Raw genomic sequence first — 27,207 nt, forward strand, 5'->3', positions numbered from 1 at the left:
TCCGGATGCGGCAAAATTTATCAAAGCGGCGGCCGGAGGCAACGTGTCTTGCAACGTTTTTTTGTCCGGCAAAAACAATAGGAACCTTGCTAGAATGCAGCCCAGGAGCTGCAGAGGGGGAATCTTTTAGGTTTAGTGCAAAATTTCTGATGACAGGTTCCCTTTAAAATATGAATTTTAGCCCAAAGGGCCTCCTATGGGCGTGCTCCGGTGATGTCAGTCACAGCATACACAGCGAGCTCGATGGTTGCAGCAGGTCCATGGCGGAGGATTGGGGATGTCTCAGCTGCTCCTGCTTTACTTTGTGTCTACATTACTACAATTCGGAGGCTGTCAGGGTGAGTGATCTCCAGAATAATCGTCTATTAACTCTCCAGAAGCAGTCATCTTCTCTGTACATTCTCTCCTGTTCTTGCAGCGTAAACCTGCAGCTACTGGCTGTCCCCATAGTGTGTGTGACATGCTGAGCCGGGGACAAAGGGATCCTTTGTGTGCGTATACATGCGCTATTCACTCTTCAGAAGAGATATTGGCAGGTTGTCTTTCTAATACAAATCATTCTTTATTAGACTTTGTGACCACATTGTGTTTTTTGTTTGTTTTGCTTTACATTTATATTCACTGTTTAAAAAATTGTTTAAAAGAACTGCGAGTCCTCAGTGGTTGATACCTTTTAATGGCTAACTGAAAAGATGGTAATAATAGCAAGCTTTCCAGACTACTCAGGTCTCTTCATCAGGCATGGTAGTATTAGACCATGAAGAGACCTCAGCAGTCTGGAAAGCTTGCTATTATTACCATCTTTTCAGTTAGCCATTAAAAGGTATCAACCACTGAGGACTTTCTGTTCTCTTAAACTTTTTTTTATCTCTACTGGCTAACACGGTACAAAGATATATTTTACCTATTCACTGTTTGACTTTTGTTTGCTTTTTGTGTGTATTTTTGGCCAAGTCTTGACCATGCGGTCACCAAAAAGATGAGCATCCTCTCCGCTAACAGAAAGTTGTTAAACTGGATTGGTATTGAATGGCGGCAAGCAGAAATCTTGTAAACTGGTACAAAATATAGTCCCCATTGCGTCTCCCCAACCTCCGTGGCACAGTATGGCACTGTCGATGTGTTGGATAGAAGAGGCCACGGAGCAGGATCAGTGTATGGGCCCTATGGAGTCCGATAGTTCAGCTGGTTGGTGATTTGGGGGTAGCAGTGGACCTCATATTTCTTGGGCACTGATATGTCCCCCTCCGTGATGCTTGATTTTGGCAGCTGGGGACCATTTTTTGTCATCAAAATAGAAAAACAAAGATATTTCTGTAATCGTACTTCCATCAAGAACCCTTTCAAGTGGACTTAACAGTACGGTCAGGTTTCAGGGGATTTTTCATGATGTGGTGTATAGCTGCTTCAAGACATTGATCCGTGTGCACCCACCCTAAAATACCAGCAACAAATGTGTTTGAGATATAATAATAATTTTATTCACTTATATAGCGCTATTAATTCCACAGCGCTTTACATAGATTGGCAACACTGTCCCCATTGGGGCTCACAATCTAGAGTCCCCATCTGTATGTTTTTGGAGTGTGGGAGGAAACCGGAGAACCCGGAGGAAACCCACACAAACACGGGGAGAACATACACACTCCTTGCAGATGGTGTCCTTGGTGGGATTTGAACCCAGGACCCCAGCCCTGCAAGACTGCAGTGCTAACCACTGAGCCACTACAAGACTGCAGTGCTAACCACTGAACCACCACAAGACTGCAGTGCTAACCACTGAACCACTGTGCGAAATCTCGGGCAGGGGATCATGTAGGGGTCTGGAATGAGCAAGTAACTATGTCCTCTTCTGGCAAATGTGACCCCCTCATGGCTCCAAGGGGAACACTTGTCTCCTTGCGGAGACTGACAAACCGATCTGGCTGCCAGTGAGGAGACGTATAGCTGCAATGCTCCTCCAGGAAATAGTCAGTCTCCGCAAGGATAAAAGTCTTGAGTTTTAAACATAGTTGCTTTCTTTTGGTGCAGCAAGGGTTAATGATGACCCTTTCCTTGCCGGTAGTTACTGGTTAAAGGGAACCTGTCAGGTGTAATATACACGCAGGACCATGAGCAGTTCTGGGTGAATATTGCTAATTCCTGCTTAACCTCCCTGTATACACTAGCATAAAGAGATCTTTAGAAAAAGTATTTCTAAAGATCTTTTACCATATGCTAATGAGCGAGGGGACTAGACCCCTGGGCTTTAGTTCCCGGTCAGTCGCCCCTCATCAGCATGTTAGTATGTCCCTGTGGTCGTGCTATCATGCTAATGAATATGCAGCGTCACAGGATGATCTCACTCACCTCTCCGCCGCCATCACGTCCGACGGGGGATTTCGGCTCACTGCGCATGACCCCAAAGTTTGGGTCATGCGCACTACTTCAGTTTGAAGCCAGGACGCATAAACCCGGCTTCATTCATAGTGTGCATGACCCAAACTCTGGGGTCATGCGCAGTGAGCCGAAATCACCCATCGGACGCGATGGTGGTGGAGAGGTGAGTGAGATCATCCTGTGACGCTGCATATTCATTAGCATGATAGCACGACCACAGGGGTGTACTAACATGCTAATGAGGGGCGACTGGCCGGGAACTAACACCCAGGGGACTAGTCCCTGGCCTCATTAGCATATGTTACGCCCTGGACTAGCCAGGTAGTCACAGGCAGAACACCGCCCACACCCCCTCCCCTAGACAGGTCCATCAGTCAAACATAAAACCCTTGTTGCCTCCTCCAGGGGCTGATGTCCAGACCAGGTGGGGTGGAGCCAGGCGGTTGGCCCCACCCACCGAGGAGTTCACAGTCCTGGAGGCGGGAAAAAGTAGTCAGTTGAGAGTTAGTCAGTGAGTTGAGAGTGAGAGTTGAGGAGGAGAGGAGTGAAGTGAGGAGCCCCGGGGTGGGCAGGAGAGAAGTGAAGTGGAGAGAAGTAGAAGCTGCAGTGTCCGGGAAGGATCCCGGGCACAGAGAGCAAGGTCGGCAGACGGTGGTGGCCGTCTGCAGGAGTAGGTGCAGGTCGGTGAAACCGAAGGACCGGAGAGCGGCAGTGACCCGCCGGTACCGAACCGGGAAGCAGAACCTGTACCAGCACAACCGGGCAGGGCCATCGGACCCCGACCAGGCTAGAAGCCGCCGGCAAAGGTCAAATCCGAGTGTGACCGGAACCCCCAAGGTTCCCTAACTACCAAGTCCCGTTAGAAGGCAACCGCCCAACCAGTCAGGATAGAGAGCCGCCGCCAAGGGCTAGAGATCCAAAGGGCCAGCGCCTGCGAGCAACGAGAGCTCCTTAGGGCATATCACCAGGGAGTGGACTACCGTTGGGAAACCATCATAGTCAAGCCAGTTAAAAGGTGCAGGGAAAGACAGCCGCCACCACCTGTCCGGGGAGAACGCAGAAGCAGCAGCCGGCTGCGGGACCCGTCCATCCAGCCGTTTGGTTTACCGAGGACTTTGTGCATTTTTGGAACTGAGTGAGTACAACAGTGCCATCCGGCACCGCACCGCGCTGTCCCTGCGACCCTGCACCCCAGCCATCCAGCCTCCCCGCATCACAACCGGGCCCCGGGATCACCAACCCCTACCCACGGAGGGGACAACACCCTAGCTGCTCCCTACCATCGCTCCCGGGATCCCCATCACTAGCAGCGGTGGTGCCACCATCACCACGACCCGTGGGTGGCGTCACGAACAATCTCCCCCAAACAAACCACCCCCTTTTCACTCACGGGCGAGGAGCGCTGCTCGAGTCCCCGGGTCCGGCCCACCGCTCGAGCCACCGAGCAGCAGCAGCAGAAAGAGGCCCCGGACCCGCGTGTAGCGAGCGCAGCCCCTCCGCCCGCGACACATACAGTAAAAGATCTTTAGAAATACTTTTTCTAAAGATCTCTTTATCTATGCTAGTGTATACAGGGACAGTTAGGCAGACTCCTGCGAGCCCTGATCTTACGCCCCCTCGTGGCGGGCCAGAAAACACAAAGACAAAACCCCAGAAAACAACACGGACAAGGGAGAATGGAAACTCGCCCCGGTGTTGGTCGGGCTGCTCGGATTCGGGATCGTGGTGGCTAGAGGGGCCCGGACTCGGCTTGTCGGACACTTTGATCCGTTAAAGGGGGTATTTACAGGGGAATAGTTAATGACGCCACCTGTGGGTTGCGGTAATGGGAGTACCGCCTCTGCTGGAGGGAGTACCGGGGCAGGTGGTGTGGAGCAGCAAGGTGTCAGTCCCTCCGCAGGTAGGGACGGCCCCGGACTCAGGGAGTTGGTGCTTTGGGAGGACAGGGTGCAGGGACCAGGGTACTCACTGCGGGTAGTCGTGGTGTTGGATGTGGTGGAGAAAGGAGACACACACACACTGTAGGTAAACCAAAGTCTCTGTGTATAGCTCCCACTGCCGGGAGTCCGTCAAAGTACCCAGTCCCACCGATGTCACTTAGTGATCCGGAGCCTGCCTCCGTGCACAATTTGTGGTACGTTGGTGGTCTCCGTGGCTTGAAGCTGTTGGGGGCCCTGCTCACTATTTGTAGTGTAGCCGTGCTCTTAAGGGCTGGTACGCGGGCTTTTAGTGGGTTACTGTGTCTGGATACACCCCTGTCCCCCTCCTTGTGCTGATGTCCTCAACCTCTGAGCTTGTAGGGAAGTCCTTGGAGGTCCTCTCCTTACAGGTGAATTGCCAGGACGTTGAATCGGTTCCTGATCTAGGGTCCTGTACGCAGTCGTGCTGAGTATTGGCCAGTTCTTTTGGGCTTTCTGATGCCGACACTCCTCCAAGACTATGTCCGTCATATCCTTGTCCAATGTCCCTGCTACCGGCCGGTCCCCGACTCCTCTTCACCTGAATCACCGCTTGCGACCCAAACAGTGTCCCTAGCTCCCCAGGAGCTCACTCTCCCAGCTTCTCTCTTTGGAGCCTACTTCACTTCTCTCTCTCCCTCTCACAGTCTGCTCAGTCCCCCAGTGGCCAGCCCATCTCCAGTTTGTCCACCCCCTGGTGTATCTGGTGTAAGCCAAGTATCAGTATCATTATACCATACCCCGAGTGTCAATGTCATTGTCCCGTACCCCAAGTGTCGCTGTACGTGGAGGGGGGGCCCAGGTCCAAACTTCGCACCAGGTCCCATCAAACTCTAGTTACGCCACTGATTACACCACTCGCGCAGCATGGATCATCATGAACAGGTGAAACACAAGGACCGGGATCGCTGAAGCTATCACTGGCACAACAGGAAGGAAGCCGTGCACTCAATAGCAGGTGACAGCTGCATTTGGCAATCAGCATTTGCCAAATGCCTGAGCATTTAGGTCCTGCTCATCAGTCTGTATGGGTTAAATCCTGCAGACCTGAAGACCAGTGAACCTGACCCACTCAATGCCCGGCTTTAGCTGAACAAACCAGAAGCCTCAGGTTGCTTGTCAAACTCTGTAGTGTTAACAGAGTCTGACGCCACCATGTCCGCAGATGTGTGCAGAGCTGAACATCACATGACACTACGGGTGTAGTGACGATTTAGCCTCTGGCAAACACCCACGGTGTCAAACGCAGTAAATGTTGCAGAATTAAAAATTGCAAATAAGTCCTTGCCGTGCCCAGTACATTGCAGTGCCCGTACATTGTGTCCAGCTCATGCTTATGGAGACCTGTACCCCGTAAATTAAGACGGCTTTCCTCACTACAACAATGCCAAACATGTGAACTCTAGCTGTGGTTTCGGCTCATTGTGGGGCTCAGAAGAGGGAGAATATTTGGATTATGGAGTGCAGATTTTCCTGGATTTCTTTTTTGAGCGGGGGGAGCCAGAGCGTTTTTCCAGAGCCTTTGTTATAGCAGTAACATGGAAGCCCCCTATATTTCTGTTTACAGATGACGGCCCTCAGTGGGGACTTGTGTTTTTGTGGGTTGAGTTCAATGCTTTTTGGTGGCAATTTGGGGTACAGAACATTGTGTATTCGGTTACATTTATTCTGTGCTCTATGCTGAGCATTTACACTACAGTACAAAAGTTTGGGGTCCCCCAGACAATTTTGTCTTTTCCATGAAAAATCCTACTTTTATTTATGAAATAAGTTGCATAATGAATAGAGAATATCGTCCAGACAGTGACGAGGTCAGAAATAATGATTTTTACTTGAAATAATAATCTTCTCTTCACACTTTGCTTTCGGCACAGAATGTCCTTTGCAGCAATTCCTGCTTTGCAGAGCTTTGGCATTCTAGCTGTTAATTTGCGGAGGTAATCTGGAGATATTCCCCCCCATGCTTCCCCCCCACACAAGTTGGATTGGTTGATGGGCACTTTTTGCACCATACGGTCAAGCTGCTCCCACAACAGCTCTATAGTGTTGAGGTCTGGTGACTGGGCCGGCCGCTCCATTACAGATAGAATACCAGCTGCCGGCTTCCTCCCTGAATAGTTCATGCATAATTTGGAGATGTGCTTTGGGTTATTGTCCTGTTGTAGGATGAAATTGGCTCCAATCAAGCGTTGTCCATGGCATTGCAAAAATGGAGTGATAGAATTCCTTACTCAAAATCCCTTTTACCTTGTACAAATCTCCCACTTTACCAGCACCAAAGCAACCCCAGACCATCACATTACCTCCACCATGCTTGACAGATGGCGTCAGGCCCTCTTCCAGCATCTTTTCAGTTGTTCTGCGTCTAACAAAAGTTCTTCTGTGTGATCCAAACACCTCAAACTTCGATTCGTCTGTCCATGACACTTTCTTCCAATCTTCCTCTGTTCAATGTCTGTGTTTTTTGACAATATTAATCTTTTCCTTTTATTAGCCAGTCTCAGATATGGCTTTTTCTTTGCCACTCTGCCCTGAAGGCCGGCATCCCGGAGTCACCTCTTCACTGTAGACGTTGACACTGGCATTTTGCGGGTACTATGTAATGAAGCTGCCAGTTGAGGACCTGTGAGGCGTGGATTTCTCACACTATAGACTCTAATGTACTTGTCATGTTGCTCAGTTGTGCAGCGGCCTCCCACTTCTCTTTCCACTCTGGTTACAGCCTGTTTGTGCTCTCCTCTGAAGGGAGTAGTACACACCGTTGTAGGAAATCTTCAGTTTCTTGGCAATTTCTCGCATGGAATATCCTTCATTTCTAAGAACAAGAATAGACTGTCGAGTTTCACATGAAACTTCTCTTTTTCTGGCCATTTTGAGAGTTTAATGGAACCAACAAATGTAATGCTCCAGATTCTCAACTAGCTCAAAGGAAAGTCAGTGTTATAGCTTCTCTAATCAGCAAAACTGTTTTCAGCTGTGCTAACATACTTGCACAAGAGTGTTCAAGGGATTTCTAAACATCCATTAGCCTTCTAACACAGGTAGCAAACACAATGTACCATTAGACACTGGAGTGGTGGTTGTTGGAAATGGGCCTCTATACACCTATGTAGAAATTGGATTCAAAACCAGACGTTTGCAGCTAGAATAGTCATTTACCGCATTAACAATGTATAGAGGGGATTTCTGTATAATTTAATGTTAGCTTCATTGAAAAATAATGCGCTTTTCTTTCAAAAATAAGGAAATATCTATGTGACCCTAAACTTTTGAACTGTAGTGTACTTGTATTAATTCTATGAAAGGGGATATTAAGACTTAATTTATATATATATATATTGGTCTGATTAAATTTTGAACACTTGGCACTTTATTACTATTTTTTAAGTAGCATGCTCTTAAATTTTACCTATCATTTGTAGTGTTATTGTATGAACTTGACGCTTTTTTTTTGAGAGGGGATATTTGATACATATTGAATCCTATCTCTTCCATGTATTAGTCTGACTTAATAATGTGCACTTGAGCCTTTATTAGTATGTTTTCTGTATGTTTTTAACCCTTATATCTTGTATATATACTGGTATAAGTAAAATCATGTGCACTTGACACTTTACTATTATTTTTGAACCAGCGTGTTTTCTATGGCTTCCAAATCTATCTATGTATACATGAATTTATATGACTCCGGAATGTCTGACTAAAGGCCTATCACTCACCCAAAACCCCCTACTCCCCTTAGGGTTCTTATCTAAAATAAACACCAACACTGCGTGACATTGGATATAAAGGCCACAGCAGCCCCATTTATTAATAACAAAACACAGGCAATATAACAATACAAATCTTCATTGAAGAACACCCGAAAAGGAAGGGGGGGGGGGGGTACCTGAAGGTTGACCAAACTGTTCCTTGCAACATTGGCCCACCTCCTGGCCCTCAGCCGCAACACACCGACTCGAGAGCCCTGGCCAGATGTTGCCCAAACCATGTCCCGCTGAGACTCAACCCAGCAAGGACCCATTTCACCAAACATTTGCACCGCTAGAGGTAACCCGCTACGGCACTGGGTTCCATCCTCTCCTCTGTGCAAAACCCCCACCTTCAGACACCCCCCTCCTTTCCGCCGCTGCGACAAATCACGATCTTCCTCCTCTTCTCCGTCGATGTTGAATCCATCATCAGGGCGGGCGGGCGGGAACGATTCCAGTCACCGTCCAGGTAGGAATGCCCACCCACACCCCTGACTTGACCTATATACGACCCTTCAACAGCCCCACCCCCTGACCAATAGAACTGACCCCTAGTCCTAACTGCCCCTTGGTACCACCCCCAAATTTCCCGCTCAAACTAAACTTTACATTAACCCCTTACTGACCCTATGGCCTGGCATCCCTCCTAGTCATGCTGCCCTCCCTTGAGCACCTTTGGGGCAGCAGTCAGGGGTACTCTTTCTTATTAGGAATATGACTGTTTTCTTTTATAACAATTGAAAAATTTCCCTATATATTTAAAAAAAAAAAAAAAAAAATCTCTGCTGGATTGATGTATTTATTGATTGGCTGGCTGTTATTCATTGTATTTATTCTGACCTGCCTTACACCTTTTTTATGTTGTTTAATGAAATATTTCTGATTAATAAAATATTATATTTTTTTAAAAAGATATCTCCTTTCTTTTTGGTATATATTTAATTTTTAGAGATTATTTATTTATTTATTTATGGCCATTGTTTGGGTAATTAACCACCATTGAAGTAACTGCCAGCCACTTAACGACAATGACACTTTGCTTAGGAGGAAACGTGCATGCACCCCACATACGTGCATGCACCCCACATACGTGCATGCACCCCACACATGTGCATGCACCCCACATACGTGCATGCACCCCACACACGTGCATGCACCCCACACACGTGCATGTAGCCAATGACGTGCAGCCCTTATGATGCATCTAGATTTATAAGGCTGCCTATAAGACCAAGTAGTTTAATATATTTTCCAATGTAACTTGTTCTTGATTGCTGAGTATGTCTGGATTTATGAGTGACATATGGCGCACGTTTATACATTTTATGGTCTCCCAGGCTATATACAGCATGGTGAGTAAATATTAGTATCATGAATCACACATACAGCTCCATAGAGATGACTAAATATACAGCCTCATATTGTGCTCGCACCATCATACACTGGAAATATCCCACCATTCTTAATCAATGTGGTGTCCTTGAGTTAAGATTAAGAAATATCTAGTGAAGTCTGTAGTAAATCAATAGTATTTCCACAGCTGTGAATCAGCTGCAGCTCAGTAACCCAGGAAAACACAAGAGATCATCTCATAGTGAGGAAGATGCTCTGCACAGAGGAATCGTGACATCAACTGTGTGGTACTCACTGGTTTAGCTGTTAAATAGTAATTTTTACAGCAACATAAGTTAACTATAGAACTCAGGGCCAGGGTATAAATGGGTGTTTTGAGATTCTTGGCTGAGACACCTGTCCTGAAGTTACTCAACTTGTCACATTAATGACTCATGTTATGTAGGGTACACATGGCTTTACAGGTCACCAGAGTCATGTAGGTCAAGCTAAAAACTACATTTCTATGGAAACCAATAATATGTTTACTGGTAAACAATTGCACAATATTCATAACCATGCATAGTATAAAGATATATCTTTCATGTTAGCATAATATTTAGTATATAAAGTCAACTAGAATCAGGTGGAGGTTGGAATCTCCGAGGAGTCTACTGAGACGAGAAGATCTAGGTCCTAGGAGGACATTCGAGAGGAGCCTCCTATATATTTATTTTTCACCAACAAACATTATTTTCCTGTGCAAAGAACTATTTCATTTTTCATTATTTTTGTCATAAAAATAAATTATATTGTTTTCTCCTCACATTTGCCCCTTCATGTTCCTCACCGCGGACCCATTCTTCATGAATAAGAAAGGCTATTTTTAATATTAGTTGACACTGGAGGACTCTCTAGTATGGAGGCTCTGTGTGGATAGCGCTGTGATGGAGGCTCTGTGTGGATAGCGCTGTGATGGAGGCTCTGTGTGGATAGCGCTGTGATGGAGGCTCTGTGTGGATAGCGCTGTGATGGAGGCTCTGTGTGGATAGCGCTGTGATGGAGGCTCTGTGTGGATAGCGCTGTGATGGAGGCTCTGTGTGGATAGCGCTGTGATGGAGGCTCTGTGTGGATAGCACAGTTATGGAGGCTCTCTGTGGATAGTGCTGTGATGGAGGCTCTGTGTGGATAGCGCTGTGATGGAGGCTCTGTGTGGATAGCGCTGTGATGGAGGCTCTGTGTGGATAGTGCTGTGATGGAGGCTCTGTGTGGATAGCGCTGTGATGGAGGCTCTGTGTGGATAGCGCTGTGATGGAGGCTCTGTGTGGATAGCGCTGTGATGGAGGCTCTGTGTGGATAGCGCTGTGATGGAGGCTCTGTGTGGATAGCGCTGTGATGGAGGCTCTGTGTGGATAGCGCTGTGATGGAGGCTCTGTGTGGATAGCACAGTTATGGAGGCTCTCTGTGGATAGTGCTGTGATGGAGGCTCTGTGTGGATAGCGCTGTGATGGAGGCTCTGTGTGGATAGCGCTGTGATGGAGGCTCTGTGTGGATAGTGCTGTGATGGAGGCTCTGTGTGGATAGCGCCATGATGGAGGCTCTGTGTGGATAGCGCTCTCTATAAAGACACATCTGCAGGTTTTCCCTCCGCTCTCTATAAAGACACATCTGCAGGTTTTTCTCACTATCGTGCATGACAGAATAAATCTTTCCTGTTTTCGGTTAATAGGAACCATAATTATTTATATTTGCCAAATGCCGGAATAATGAGAGAGAGAGGATGTTTAAGGCATTTTTATTACTTTCTGCAAAGTCAAAAGTTTCCATACACTAAGAGTACTGTGCCTTTAAAGCATATGGGACAGCCCATATGATGATGTCATGTCTTTGGAAGCTTCTGATTGGTTTATTGGCAACATCTGAGTTAATTAGAGACACACCTGTGGATGTATTGTAATGCACTCCTGAAACACACGGCTTCTTTGTGTAGCATCATGGGAAAGTCAAAAGAAATCAGCCAAAAACCTAGGACTATCTTAAGAACAGAAGCGCCTCTTGGAAGCCTCCAGTGGGCCATAGTAATGCTTTTTCAGTGACTCCTGAAAGGCGAGTTCTGGAGGTCAGATCTTCATTCTGACGTGGACTTAGGGGGGCTTTACACGCTGTGACATCGCTAACGATATATCATCGGGGTCACGGTGTTTGTGACGCACATCCGGCGTCGTTAGCGACATCGCAGCGTGTGACACCAAGGAGCGATGATCAACTATCACAAAAATGCCAAAAATCGTTGATCGTTGACATGTCGCTCCTTTTCAAAATATCAGTGATGGTGCATGCCGCTGGATGTTCGTCGTTCCTGCAGCATCACACATCGCTCCGTGTGACACCGCAGGAACGACGAACATCTCCTTACCTGTGTCCACCTGTAATGGGGAAGGAAGAAGGTGGGCGGCATGTTCCGGCCGCTCATCTCCGCCCCTCCTCTGCTATTGGACGGCCGTTTTGTGACGCCAAACGCACCTCCCCCTTGAAGGAGGGATTGTTCGGCAGCAACAGCGACGTCGCAGAACAGGTATGTGCGTGTGACGCTGCTGTAGCGATAATGTTCACCACAACATATCGCACCAACGACAAGGGAGGGTGCTATCGCTGGCGACATCGCTAGCAATTGCTAGCGATGTCGCAGCGTGTAAAGCACCCTATACAGTGTATGTGTTTCCATGCCAACAGACTACAAAACAACATTGTGTAGTCTGATCCTGTAGTCAAAGTCTGTACCTTCAATCCTTTATCCATCCCTTTGCTAATTTACATTTAGTAGGTGGCGTCACAATGACTCTGGGATAGCAAGGAACTGTGGCCCCTAAGCTGTCCCTCAATCTAGGGGACGCTATGCTATCCAAAATCTCAGGGATACTCTTAATGGTGGAGATGCCTGAGTCTCCTTCCTGGCCCTTCTTCTGACCAGTCCTGATCTTATTCCCTCTCCCCCTTCCCCTCCTCCCAGGGAGGGATGGGACAGGAGTGTAATAAAAATCAGATATAAACAGGCGAGGGAAAAGCAAAATTCTGTCACACTGCGCACATGCACACACACACACACATGCACACGCACACACACACACGCACACGCACGCACACACGCACTTGCACACACACACATGCACACGCACACGATAAGGCTACTTTCACACATCCGGTTTTTGCTCTGCGGCACAATACGGCGCTCTGCAGAAAAACCGCAACCGTTTTTTTTGCCGCCGGTTGCGTTTTTTTTTCCATAGACTTACATTAGTGCCATATTGTGCCACATGGGCTTGTGTTCGGTCCGGTTTTTGCCGCATGCGGCAGATTTAGCCGATGCCGCGGTTGGATGGAACATTGCCTGCAACGTTTTTTGCTCCGGCAAAAAAACCTCATCGCGCCGCATCCGGCCGCTGCAGCGCATTTTTCAATGCATGCCTATGGACGCCGGATGCGGCGCGATGCGGAAAAAAACGCATCCGGCCACCGCATGCGGTTTCTTCCACTGCGCATGCTCAGTAGCATGCCGCAACCGGAAAAAAACGGACCGGCCGCATGTAAAAACTTATGCAAAGGATGCGGTGTTTTCGCTGCATCCGTTGCATAGGTTTCACAGCCGGATTGAGCCGCACTGCTCAAACCAGATGTGTGAAAGCAGCCTAAGACAATAAAAGATTCAGGAAGAAAATAAGAGCAGAAAGGAAGTACAAAACAACAGGGGTAAATTCCACAACAATCAAATAGAAAACTTTTTACTAGAGAATTTGGAACATCACATAGAACAACATAGTAACTATAGCTGGCATGGGTAGAAGGTTTCATCCATCATAAATAAGAGTGGAGCAGATGTGATTGGCCTCCTCACCACATGTGATCAAAGGAGCCTAACTAGCAAATCAGCAGAGATTAACTTTTGCTAGCCTGCCTATGAATCAGCACACAGCAGGTCAACGCCTGAGTTTGCCTGTGTTGATCCCAGGCACCAGAGAAACCCATCGGGCAGAGTGTCGGAATTTGCAACGTGAACAGTGCCCGGACCATGACAGTCGGTGAAGTTTCTGCAAAAACTCGTATGACATTTGATGGGTAAGAAGTAGAAGATAGGATGTGTTGACTGTTCACGTGAGACCTTTAGTGATAGATTTGGATGGAGGATGGGTGGGATTTGACAACTTGTCATTAACGTTCATGTAGGTGGGGGGTGGTGTCATCGGCATGCCATGGACACAGTCAAGCAGATGAGATTTGTTTGTGCCGTTTGGGTCTCTCCTTCACGTACCTGTTTCTTTTTTTAGTACGAGTTCCAAAACTGGTTTACGCGTGGTTGGAATCACAAGTGACGTTAGACTGCCGAGCTGACACCAAGGAAGAAATCAAGCAAATCACCTGGGAAATAGAGGGCGTTGGAACCTGGATAACCTTCCTTACGTATAGAAATGATACCGGACCCAAATACCACACGTCGTATGGGAACAGAGTCAGGTTCACCGGTAATGGATACAAAGACGGATCCATCCAGATACTCAACGTCAGCCTGGCGGATCAGGGCGTCTTCAAGTGTGTCTTCACTACATTCCCGTCCGGAACCATTGAAGGAAAAATCCAGTTTCAAGTTTCTGGTAAGATTGTTAACTCTCCATTAAGTCGACCGTTTTAGAATATCTTAGGTCTGTAGTAGATGTTTTTCAATGCTACAAGCCCAAAGCCCGAGGCTGCACCACAGAGAGCGTCTTCTGACGTCCCTCAGATACAGCGGGGTCTCGCAGATCTTCTGAGATCGGAACATCGCAGCCAATCACACGCGAGTATTACTGAGATAGCGTACTGAAGGCATTAAAACTGAGCTCTCACTGGTAGGTATAGACAAGACGTCAAGTATAAATCTGACCATGGTACATGTATGAAGCACGTATAGAATAGACCCCAGTGTGGGCCCTGCCCTGTGGATTACTTCAGAAGACTCTGGTAGATTACATGAAAATCAGTTTTCTAAAGTAGGTGATCCCTTACATTAATGTTCACCGTTTTTTTTTTTTGGATCACATCTTAAACCTGCAAGAATAACTTCATAACAGAGAGAAAGTTCACTATAGACATTACTTATCCTATAGTGATGCTGAGCCAGCTCCTCTATTATACTCCAGAGCTGCACTCACTATTCTGCTGGTGCAGTCACTATTTACATACATTACATTACTGATCCTGAATAACATCCTATATTATACTCCAGAGCTGCACTCAGTATTCTGCTGGTGCAGTCACTGTGTACATACATTACATTACTGATCCTGAGTTACCTCCTGTATTATACTCCAGAGCTGCTCTCACTATTCTGCTGGTGCAGTCACTGTGTACATACATTACTCATCCTGAGTTACCTCCTGTATTATACTCCAGAGCTGCACTCACTATTCTGCTGGAGCAGTCACTGTGTACATACATTACATTACTGATCCTGAATAACATCCTGTATTATACTCCAGAGCTGCACTCACTATTCTGCTGGTGCAGTCACTATTTACATACATTATATTACTGATCCTGAATAACATCCTATATTATACTCCAGAGCTGCACTCAGTATTCTGCTGGTGCAGTCACTGTGTACATACATTACATTACTGATCCTGAGTTACCTCCTGTATTATACTCCAGAGCTGCTCTCACTATTCTGCTGGTGCAGTCACTGTGTACATACATTACTCATCCTGAGTTACCTCCTGTATTATACTCCAGAGCTGCACTCACTATTCTGCTGGAGCAGTCACTGTGTACATACATTACATTACTGATCCTGAATAACATCCTGTATTATACTCCAGAGCTGCACTCACTATTCTGCTGGTGCAGTCACTATTTACATACATTACATTACTGATCCTGAATAACATCCTATATTATACTCCAGAGCTGCACTCAGTATTCTGCTGGTGCAGTCACTGTGTACATACATTACATTACTGATCCTGAGTTACCTCCTGTATTATACTCCAGAGCTGCTCTCACTATTCTGCTGGTGCAGTCACTGTGTACATACATTACTCATCCTGAGTTACCTCCTGTATTATACTCCAGAGCTGCACTCACTATTCTGCTGGTGCAGTCACTATTTACATACATTACATTACTGATCCTGAATAACATCCTATATTATACTCCAGAGCTGCACTCAGTATTCTGCTGGTGCAGTCACTGTGTACATACATTACTGATCCTGAGTTACGTCCTGTATTATACTCCAGAGCTGCACTCACTATTCTGCTGGTGCAGTCACTGTGTACATACATTACATTACTGATCCTGAGTTACCTCCTGTATTATACTCCAGAGCTGCTCTCACTATTCTGCTGGTGCAGTCACTGTGTACATACATTACTGATCCTGAGTTACCTCCTGCATTATAATCCAGAGCTGCACTCACTATTCTGCTGGAGCAGTCACTGTGTACATACATTACATTACTGATCCTGAATAACATCCTGTATTATACTCCAGAGCTGCACTCACTATTCTGCTGGTGCAGTCACTGTGTACATATATTACATTACTGATCCTGAATAACATCCTATAATATACTCCAGAGCTGCACTCACTATTCTGCTGGTGCAGTCACTGTGTACATACATTACATTACTGATCCTGAGTTACATCCTGTATTATACTCCAGAGCTGCACTCACTATTCTGCTGGTGCAGTCACTGTGTACATACATTACTGATCCTGAGTTACGTCCTGTATTATACTCCAGAGCTGCACTCACTATTCTGCTGGTGCAGTCACTCTGTACATATTACATTACTGATCCTGAATAACATCCTATATTATACTGCAGAGCTGCACTCAGTATTCTGCTGGTGGAGTCACTGTGTAAATGCATTACATTACTGATCCTGTACTGATCCTGAGTTACATCCTGTATTATACTCCAGAGCTGCACTCACTATTCTGCTGGTGCAGTCACTGTGTACATACATTACTGATCCTGAGTTACCTCCTGTATTATACTCCAGAGCTGCACTCACTATTCTGCTGGAGCAGTCACTGTGTACATACATTACATTACTGATCCTGAATAACATCCTGTATTATACTCCAGAGCTGCACTCACTATTCTGCTGGTGCAGTCACTGTGTACATATATTACATTACTGATCCTGAATAACATCCTATAATATACTCCAGAGCTGCACTCACTATTCTGCTGGTGCAGTCACTGTGTACATACATTACATTACTGATCCTGAGTTACATCCTGTATTATACTCCAGAGCTGCACTCACTATTCTGCTGGTGCAGTCACTCTGTACATATTACATTACTGATCCTGAATAACATCCTATATTATACTGCAGAGCTGCACTCAGTATTCTGCTGGTGGAGTCACTGTGTAAATGCATTACATTACTGATCCTGTACTGATCCTGAGTTACATCCTGTATTATACTCCAGAGCTGCACTCACTATTCTGCTGGTGCAGTCACTGTGTACATACATTACTGATCCTGAGTTACCTCCTGTATTATACTCCAGAGCTGCACTCACTATTCTGCTGGTGCAGTCACTGTGCACATACATTACATTACTGATCCTGGGTTACCTCCTGTATTATACTCCAGAGCTGCACTCACTATTCTCCTGGTGCAGTCACTGTGTACATACATTACATTACTGATCCTGAGTTACCTCCTGTATTATACTCCAGAGCTGCATTCACTATTCTGCTGGTGCAGTCACTATGTACATACATTACTGATCCTGAGTTACATCCTGTATTATACTCCAGAGCTGCATTCACTATTCTGCTGGTGCAGTCACTATGTACATACATTACTGATCCTGAGTTACATCCTGTATTATACTCCAGAGCTGCATTCACTATTCTGCTGGTGCAGTCACTGTGTACATACATTACATTACTGATCCTGAGTTACCTCCTGTATTATACTCCAGAGCTGCACTCGTTGTCAGTGGAAATAGTTAAGTTTGTATTCAGACAAAGACTCTACATAGATGATAACCAGTGAATATTTTCCTTGCAGTGTTACCGACGGTCAGACAAGAGCTTAACAAAGACATTATTACTCCTTGTGTGAATTTGGTGGCCGAGTGTTTGGCAATTTCAGCAAAACCGGCTGCGGAGATCCAGTGGATTACAAATGGGATTAATTTCACATCAAATGAAGACTCCATTGTACAGTCCAATGGAACCATGAATAAGAGGAGTCAATTGTTCATGACGAGCACATCAGCCTTGTTTGGCCATCAAGTATTGTGTTTGGTGTATCAGCCCGAGATCCCGGTCCAATACCAGGAGAACATCACCGTGAACGTCACCTTGACCAACATTCAGTGTAAGTGCCAGCTCATTTCCATGAGTCTTTTCATACCTCGCATGGGTGGAGATACATAGACCACACGTCCAGATCTGACAAGTTTCCCCCAAATCAGTGTCTTCAAATTATTCTTATACTGCCTGGTTGTTCTTGACATTGTTGGTATGAAGATAGTACATTTTTTCTTACATGGGTAGTCCTAATTTGGCCACAGCACCACACCCGTCCATTGGGTTGAGGCTCATAGTACAGGTTAGCTCCATGCAAGGGAATGGAGCTGGAATAAAGCACAGAACGTCTAGACAGATGTGGTTATTTTTCTAACATAGTTGCCATTGTTTTTTTTAATCTTTGACCACCTCTGTTTTTTTTCCCTCATGGATGAACTATACTCCTTCTTCTCCAAAGCCTATGGTTCTCTGTCTTACTTGAGGGTCTCCTAATTTTTTCACCCAGGTTTCGCCTTTTTCTGCTTCCTCTGGAGCTCGCTATGTCAGGATTCAATTATCTCTTTGGTTAATGTAAAAACAAATTCTCTCTCTGATTAATATCATGGGATTTGTGTCACGCATGAACTTGAGGAAGATCCGGCGTACAGGTGAGGCACACAAGAAACAAGGGTTTCACCACAACAATCAAGGGGTACACCAGGGACACTTAAACAATGGTGGGCCGTGGTGCTAGCGAGAGGGATGATGGGACACCTCCTGCACTCCTAGCAAGTCCCTATACAGGTTCTTCACCTGTTGCGGAAAAGGATACCTGAATGTTGTGAATACGTTTTCCAGTTTGGGGCTCCCTCTTGTGGTCAGTGCTGGCGGTGCAGTTGATTTGTGGAATGAAAGTCACACACCTGCAGAGGGCTGGCAATCAGGGTCAGATTGGGACTATATAACTGAGCAGTTTTCTCTTGTTACTTGCCGGTGCTCAATGGTCTCCTATGTGTTCAGGACATTCTGTAACCAGCTCTGCTCTCTACCAGAACTCCTCTCAGATAAGTGGTCTTTGTACCTCTGCTGTTTGTTTTCCACTTTCTTGTTGTTTTTTCTGCTTTGATACTAATGCTTGATTCCTATTTCGTCTGTGTGGAGTTCTTGGTGGAATGGGATCATTCCCTGCTGGGAGTGTCTGTATACCCAGCTCCATGATTCTCCAAGGTATTGTGTTTGTCATGCTTGGTGTTAATTCAGTCCCTCATCTGTATTAGTGTTTTGGATTATTGATTAGTGGGGGAGGGGCCGTTTGGGCTCAGGTTTTTTTATATCAGACGTGCTGGTATTTTTTTTAGGGCTTTTACGGCTTGCAGATAGTACTCCTTCCTATCCTTTCCTATAAAGATAGTTTGGGCCTCATCTTTGCTGAATCTGTTTTCTGGCTATGTATTGTGTTTTCTTATATCACCGTAGTCTTTACATGTGGGGGGCTCTCTATAGCTTTGAGGATTGCTCCGAGGCAGATTAGCTTTTTTTATATTTCTATCTGTTAGAGTATTTAGTTCTTCGGCTGTGTCGAGGCGTCCAGGTCATCGTATGCTCATCCCACGGCTACTTCTAGTTGTGTGTCATGATAAGGTCTATAGTCCGTTAAGGTTCCAGCCACTCTGGTTACTTTTTGGGTTTCCACATTGTTTTGATCCTCCTCGGTCCCTGAATCATAACACCTGAAGCCCTGAGAGTCCCTGTAATAATCCTGGCTAGTGAGCTGGCAGGTGATGATCGCTAGTCCCACCGCTGCACTAATACAACCAGAAGGGAAGGTACAACAAAAAAAGGATAAAACCCACAAACCTACAAACCTCTACAAAATATATCAGCTTCAAAATGTATCTCTTGATAAAATAATATTTTTGAACAGACTTTGAGAGAAGCGTTTCCTAATCAGGGGTTTACAGGATAAAGCCTAAACCTGGTGATATCTAATGGATTTTAGAAGATCACTGTACAACAAATGAATCATGCTACATGCAGTTCTAGACTATGACTGACTGAACAAATCCAACTCGACAATACACTTTTTTGACTACAAATAATTTTTCAGACAATAAAAAAATAATCCATAGACATAATCCGGAAATAAATAAACCTCAAGGTCAACCTCCAACATCCTAAAATGCAGGGAATCCCTCCTCCCCCCAATGCAGAGCACATACCGAGAAATGGGCATGCTAAGAAGATTCCAGGACCTCTTAGATTCCCTGCACACCTTTATTAAGACAATCTTCAATCGAGATTCCAGAGAAATAAAGGAGCTGAATCTGTACCAAGATCCGTATTCACCATTAATGACACAAAATTTGTAATGATGCCTATTGAGCTCTAGCCATTGAATGTCTGTCTGTGACAAATGCATTTTCTATATAGTCCGACAAAATGTGGAGAGAAGAGAAAGCAGCTACAGTCTCAGAGAGGGCAGAGAATATGGGCTGTGGATAGGGAGGAGAGCACTACGAGAGGAAATAAGTGTATGGTAAAAGCTGTGCTAATGTATATTTAATTGAAAACAGCAGTATTCTGGATACACACAGAGCTCACATCCAGCCTATATTACTGGGAAAGACTCACAACCCTCACATCCAGTTTAGATAACTGGGAGAGACACACAGATCTCACATCCAGCCTATATTACTGGAGAGACACACAGAGCTCACATCCAGCCTATATTACTGGGAGAGACACACAGAGCTCACATCCAGCCTATATTACTGGGAGAGACACACAGATCTCACATCCAGCCTATATTACTGGAGAGACACACAGAGCTCACATCCAGCCTATATTACTGGGAGAGACACACAGATCTCACATCCAGCCTATATTACTGGAGAGACACACAGAGCTCACATCCAGCCTATATTACTGGAGAGACACACAGAGCTCACATCCAGCCTATACTACTGGAGAGACACACAGACCTCACATCCAGCCTATACTACTGGAGAGACACACAGAGATCACATCCAGCCTATATTACTGGAGAGACACACAGAGCTCACATCCAGCCTATATTACTGGGACAGACACACAGAGCTCACATCCAGCCTATATTACTGGGACAGACACACAGACCTCACGTCTAGCCTATATTACTAGAAGAGACACACAGAGCTCACATCCAGCCTATATTACTGGGAGAGACGCACAGAGCTCACATCTAGCCTATATTACTGGGAGAGATACAGAGACCTCACATCCAACCTATATTACTGGGAGAGACACACAGACCTCACATCCAGCTTATATTACTGGAGAGACACACAGAGCTCACATCCAGCCTATATTACTGGAGAGACACACAGAGCTCACATCTAGCCTATATTACTGGGAGAGATACACAGACCTCAAATCCAGCCTATATTACTGGGAGAGACACACAGACCTCACATCCAGCCTATACTACTGGAGAGACACACAGACCTCACATCCAGCCTATATTACTGGGAGAGACATACAGACCTCACATCCAGCCTATACTACTGGAAGAGACACACAGACCTCACATCCAGCGTATATTACTGGGAGAGACACACAGACCTCACATCCAGCCTATATTACTGGGAGAGACACACAGACCTCACATACAGCCTATATTACTGGGAGAGACGCACAGACCTCACATCTAGCCTATATTACTGGGAGAGACACACAGACCTCACATCCAGCCTATATTACTGGGAGAGACACACAGAGCTCACATCCAGCCTATATTACTGGGAGAGACGCACAGACCTCACATCCAGTCTATTTTACTGGGAGAGTCACACAGAGCTCACATCCAGCCTATATTACTGGGAGAGACACACAGACCTCACATCCAGCCTATTTTACTGGGAGAGACACACAGAGCTCACATCCACCCTATAATACTGGGAGAGACACACAGAGCTCACATCTAGCCTATATTACTGGGAAAGACACACAGACCTCACATCCAGCCTATTTTACTGGGAGAGACACACAGAGCTCACATCCACCCTATAATACTGGGAGAGACACACAGGCCTCACATCCAGCCTATATTACTGGGAGACACACAGCGCTCACATCCAGTCTATATTACTGAGAGACACACAGGCCTCACATCCAGCCTATATTACTGGCAGAGACACACAGACCTCACATCCAGTCTATATAACTGGGAGAGACACACAGACCTCACATCCAGTCTATATTACTGGGAGACACACAGACCTCACATCCAGCCTATATTACTGGGAGAGACACACAGACCTCACATCCAGCCTATATTACTGGGAGAGACACACAGACCTCACATCCAGCCTATATTACTGGGAGAGACACACAGACCTCACATCCAGCCTATTTTACTGGGAGAGACACAGACCTCACATCCAGTCTATATTACTGGGAGAGACACACAGAGAGCTCACATCCAGTCTATATAACTGGGAGAGACACACAGACCTCACATCCAGTCTATATTACTGGGAGACACACAGACCTCACATCCAGCCTATATTACTGGGAGAGACACACAGAGCTCACATCCAGCCTATATTACTGGGAGAGACACACAGAGCTCACATCCAACCTATATTACTGGGAGAGACACACAGAGCTCACATCCAGCCTATTTTACTGGGAGAGACACACAGAGCTCACATCCAGCCTATATTACTGGGAGAGACACACAGAGCTCACATCCAGCCTATATTACTAGGAGAGACACACAGAGCTTACATCCAGCCTATATTACTGGGAGAGACACACAGACCTCACATCCAGTCTATATTACTGAGAGACACACAGGCCTCACATCCAGCCTATATTACTGGCAGAGACACACAGACCTCACATCCAGTCTATATTACTGGGAGAGACACACAGAGAGCTCACATCCAGTCTATATCACTGGGAGAGACAGACAGAGCTCACATCCAGCCTATATTACTGGGAGAGACACACAGAGCTCACATCCAGCCTATATTACTGGGAGAGGTACACAGAGCTCACATCCAGCCTATATTACTGGGAGAGACACACAGAGCTCACGTCCAGCCTATGTTACTGGGAGAGACACACAGACCTCACATCAAGCCTATTTTACTGGGAGAGACACACAGAGCTCACATCCAGCCTATATTACTGGGAGAGACACACAGAGCTCACATCCAGCCTATATTACTAGGAGAGACACACAGAGCTTACATCCAGCCTATATTACTGGGAGAGACACACAGACCTCACATCCAGTCTATATTACTGAGAGACACACAGGCCTCACATCCAGCCTATATTACTGGCAGGGACACACAGACCTCACATCCAGTCTATATTACTGGGAGACACACAGACCTCACATCCAGCCTATATTACTGGGAGAGACACAGGCCTCACATCCAGCCTATATTACTGGGAGAGACACACAGACCTCACATCCAGCCTATATTACTGGGAGAGACACACAGACCTCACATCCAGACATATTACTGGGAGAGACACACAGACCTCACATCCAGCCTATTTTACTGGGAGAGACACACAGACCTCACATCCAGCCTATATTACTGGGAGAGACACACAGAGCTCACATCCAGCCTATATTACTGGGAGAGACACACAGAGCTCACATCCAGCCTATATTACTGGGAGAGACACACAGACCTCACATCCAGCCTATTTTACTGGGAGAGACACACAGAGCTCACATCCAGCCTATATTACTGGGAGAGACACACAGAGCTCACATCCAGCCTATATTACTAGGAGAGATACACAGAGCTTACATCCAGCCTATATTACTGGGAGAGACACACAGATCTCACATCCAGTCTATATTACTGAGAGACACACAGGCCTCACATCCAGCCTAAATTACTGGCAGGGACACACAGACCTCACATCCAGCCTATATTACTGGGAGAGACACACAGAGAGCTCACATCCAGTCTATATAACTGGGAGAGACACACAGACCTCACATCGAGCCTATATTACTGGGAGAGACACACAGAGCTCACATCCAGCCAATATTACTGGGAGAGATACACAGAGCTCACATCCAGTCTATATAACTGGGAGAGACACACAGACCTCACATCCAGCCTATATTACTGGGAGAGACACACAGACCTCACATCCAGCCTATATTACTAGGAGAGACACACAGAGCTCACACCCAGCCTATATTACTGGGAGAGACACACAGACCTCACATTCAGCCAATATTACTGGAAGAGACGCACAGAGCTCACATCCAGCCTATATTACTGGAAGACACACACAGACCTCATATCCAGCCTATATTACTGAGAGAGACACAGACCTCACATCCAGCCTATATTACTGGGAGACACACACAGACCTCATATCCAGCTTATATTACTGAGAGAGACACATACCTCACATCCAGCCTATATTACTAGAAGAGACACACAGACCTCACATCCAGCCTATATTACTGGGAGAAACACACAGAGCTCACATCCAGCCTATATTACTGGGAGAGACACACAGAGATAACATCCAGCCTATATTACTGGGAGAGAAACACAGAGCTCACATCCAGCCTATATTACTGGGAGACACACAGAACTCACATCCAGCCTATATTACTGGCAGAGACACACAGACCTCACATCCAGTCTATATTACTGGGAGAGACACACAGACCTCACATCCGGCCTATATTACTGGGAGAGACACAGAGCTCACATCCAGCCCATATTACTGGGAGAGACACACAGACCTCACATCCAGCCTATATTACTAGGAGAGACACACAGAGCTCACACCTAGCCTATATTACTGGGAGAGACACACAGACCTCACATCCAGCCTATATTACTGGGAGAGACACACAGACCTCACATCCAGCCTATATTACTGGGAGAAACACTCAGACTTCACATTCAGCCTATATTACTGGAAGAGACGCACAGAGCTCACATCCAGCCTATATTACTGGGAGAGACACACAGACCTCACATCCAGCCTATATTACTGGGAGAGACACACAGATGTCACATCCAGCCTATATTACTGGGAGAGACACACAGACCTCACATTCAGCCTATAATACTGGGAGAGACACATAGACCTCGCATCCAGCCTATATTACTGGGAGAGACACACAGACCTCGCATCCAGCCTATACTACTGGAGAGACACACAGAGCTCACATCCAGCCTATATTACTGGGAGAGACACACAGACCTCACATCCAGCCTATATTACTGGGAGAGACACACAGAGTTCACATCCAGCCTATATTACTGGAGGACACACAGAGCTCACATCCAGCCTATATTACTGGGAGAGACGCACAGACCTCACATCTAGCCTATATTACTGGGAGAAATACAGAGACCTCACATCCAACCTATATTACTGGGAGAGACACACAGACCTCACATCCAGCTTATATTACTGGAGAGACACACGGACCTCACATCCAACCTATATTACTGGAAGAGACACACGGACCTCACATCCAGCCTATATTACTGGGAGAGATACACAGACCTCACATCCAGCCTATATTACTGGGAGAGACACACAGAGCTCACATCCAGCCTATACTACTGGGAGAAACACTCAGACTTCACATTCAGCCTATATTACTGGGAGAGACGCACAGACCTCACATCTAGCCTATATTACTGGGAGAGATACACAGACCTCACATCCAGCCTATATTACTGGGAGAGACACACAGACCTCACATCCAGCCTATACTACTGGAGAGACACACAGACCTCACATCCAGCCTATATTACTGGGAGAGACACACAGACCTCACATCAAGCCTATACTACTGGAAGAGACACACGGACCTCACATCCAGCCTATATTACTGGGAGAGGCACACAGACCTCACATCCAGCCTATATTACTGGGAGAGACACACAGACCTCACATCAAGCCTATACTACTGGAAGAGACACACGGACCTCACATCCAGCCTATATTACTGGGAGAGACACACAGAGCTCACATCCAGTCTATATTACTGGGAGAGATACACAGACCTCACATCCAGCCTACATTACTGGGAGAGACACACAGACCTCACATACAGCCTATATTACTGGGAGAGACGCACAGACCTCACATCTAGCCTATATTACTGGGAGAGACACACAGACCTCACATCCAGCCTATATTACTGGGAGAGACACACAGAGCTCACATCCAGCCTATATTACTGGGAGAGACGCACAGACCTCACATCCAGTCTATTTTACTGGGAGAGTCACACAGAGCTCACATCCAGCCTATATTACTGGGAGAGACACACAGACCTCACATCCAGCCTATTTTACTGGGAGAGACACACAGAGCTCACATCCACCCTATAATACTGGGAGAGACACACAGAGCTCACATCCAGCCTACATTACTGGGAGAGACACACAGAGCTCACATCTAGCCTATATTACTGGGAAAGACACACAGACCTCACATCCAGCCTATTTTACTGGGAGAGACACACAGAGCTCACATCCACCCTATAATACTGGGAGAGACACACAGAGCTCACATCCAGCCTATATTACTGGGAGAGACGCACAGACCTCACATCCAGTCTATATTACTGAGAGACACACAGGCCTCACATCCAGTCTATATTACTGAGAGACACACAGGCCTCACATCCAGCCTATATTACTGGGAGACACACAGCGCTCACATCCAGTCTATATTACTGAGAGACACACAGGCCTCACATCCAGCCTATATTACTGGCAGAGACACACAGACCTCACATCCAGTCTATATTACTGGGAGAGACACACAGAGAGCTCACATCCAGTCTATATAACTGGGAGAGACACACAGACCTCACATCCAGTCTATATTACTGGGAGACACACAGACCTCACATCCAGCCTATATTACTGGGAGAGACACACAGACCTCACATCTAGCCTATATTACTGGGAGAGACACACAGACCTCACATCCAGCCTATTTTACTGGGAGAGACACAGACCTCACATCCAGTCTATATTACTGGGAGAGACACACAGAGAGCTCACATCCAGTCTATATAACTGGGAGAGACACACAGACCTCACATCCAGTCTATATTACTGGGAGAGACAGACAGAGCTCACATCCAGCCTATATTACTGGGAGAGACACACAGAGCTCACATCCAGCCTATATTACTGGGAGAGGTACACAGAGCTCACATCCAGCCTATATTACTGGGAGAGACACACAGAGCTCACGTCCAGCCTATATTACTGGGAGAGACACACAGACCTCACATCAAGCCTATTTTACTGGGAGAGACACACAGAGCTCACATCCAGCCTATATTACTGGGAGAGACACACAGAGCTCACATCCAGCCTATATTACTAGGAGAGACACACAGAGCTTACATCCAGCCTATATTACTGGGAGAGACACACAGACCTCACATCCAGTCTATATTACTGAGAGACACACAGGCCTCACA

At 46.3% G+C, this 27,207-nt stretch overlaps 1 protein-coding gene across 3 annotated transcripts in view; it reads left to right on the top strand.

Annotated features, from left to right (window-relative positions):
* Positions 1-237: 237 nt before the first annotated feature.
* Positions 238-27,207, top strand: part of LOC142290871 (nectin-3-like protein) — a 137,759-nt gene continuing 110,789 nt past the window's right edge. For all 3 annotated transcript variants that reach the window (XM_075334931.1, XM_075334932.1, XM_075334933.1), the window contains exons 1-3: positions 238-338; positions 13,744-14,067; positions 17,488-17,799. In XM_075334931.1, coding sequence (XP_075191046.1) covers positions 278-338; positions 13,744-14,067; positions 17,488-17,799 — 697 coding nt within the window. In that variant the 5' untranslated portion in view covers positions 238-277. The remainder of the gene's footprint in view (positions 339-13,743; positions 14,068-17,487; positions 17,800-27,207) is intronic.

This window comes from Anomaloglossus baeobatrachus, chromosome 2 (assembly GCF_048569485.1).
Source record: "Anomaloglossus baeobatrachus isolate aAnoBae1 chromosome 2, aAnoBae1.hap1, whole genome shotgun sequence".
In the NCBI taxonomy this organism is placed as follows: Eukaryota; Metazoa; Chordata; class Amphibia; order Anura; family Aromobatidae; genus Anomaloglossus; species Anomaloglossus baeobatrachus.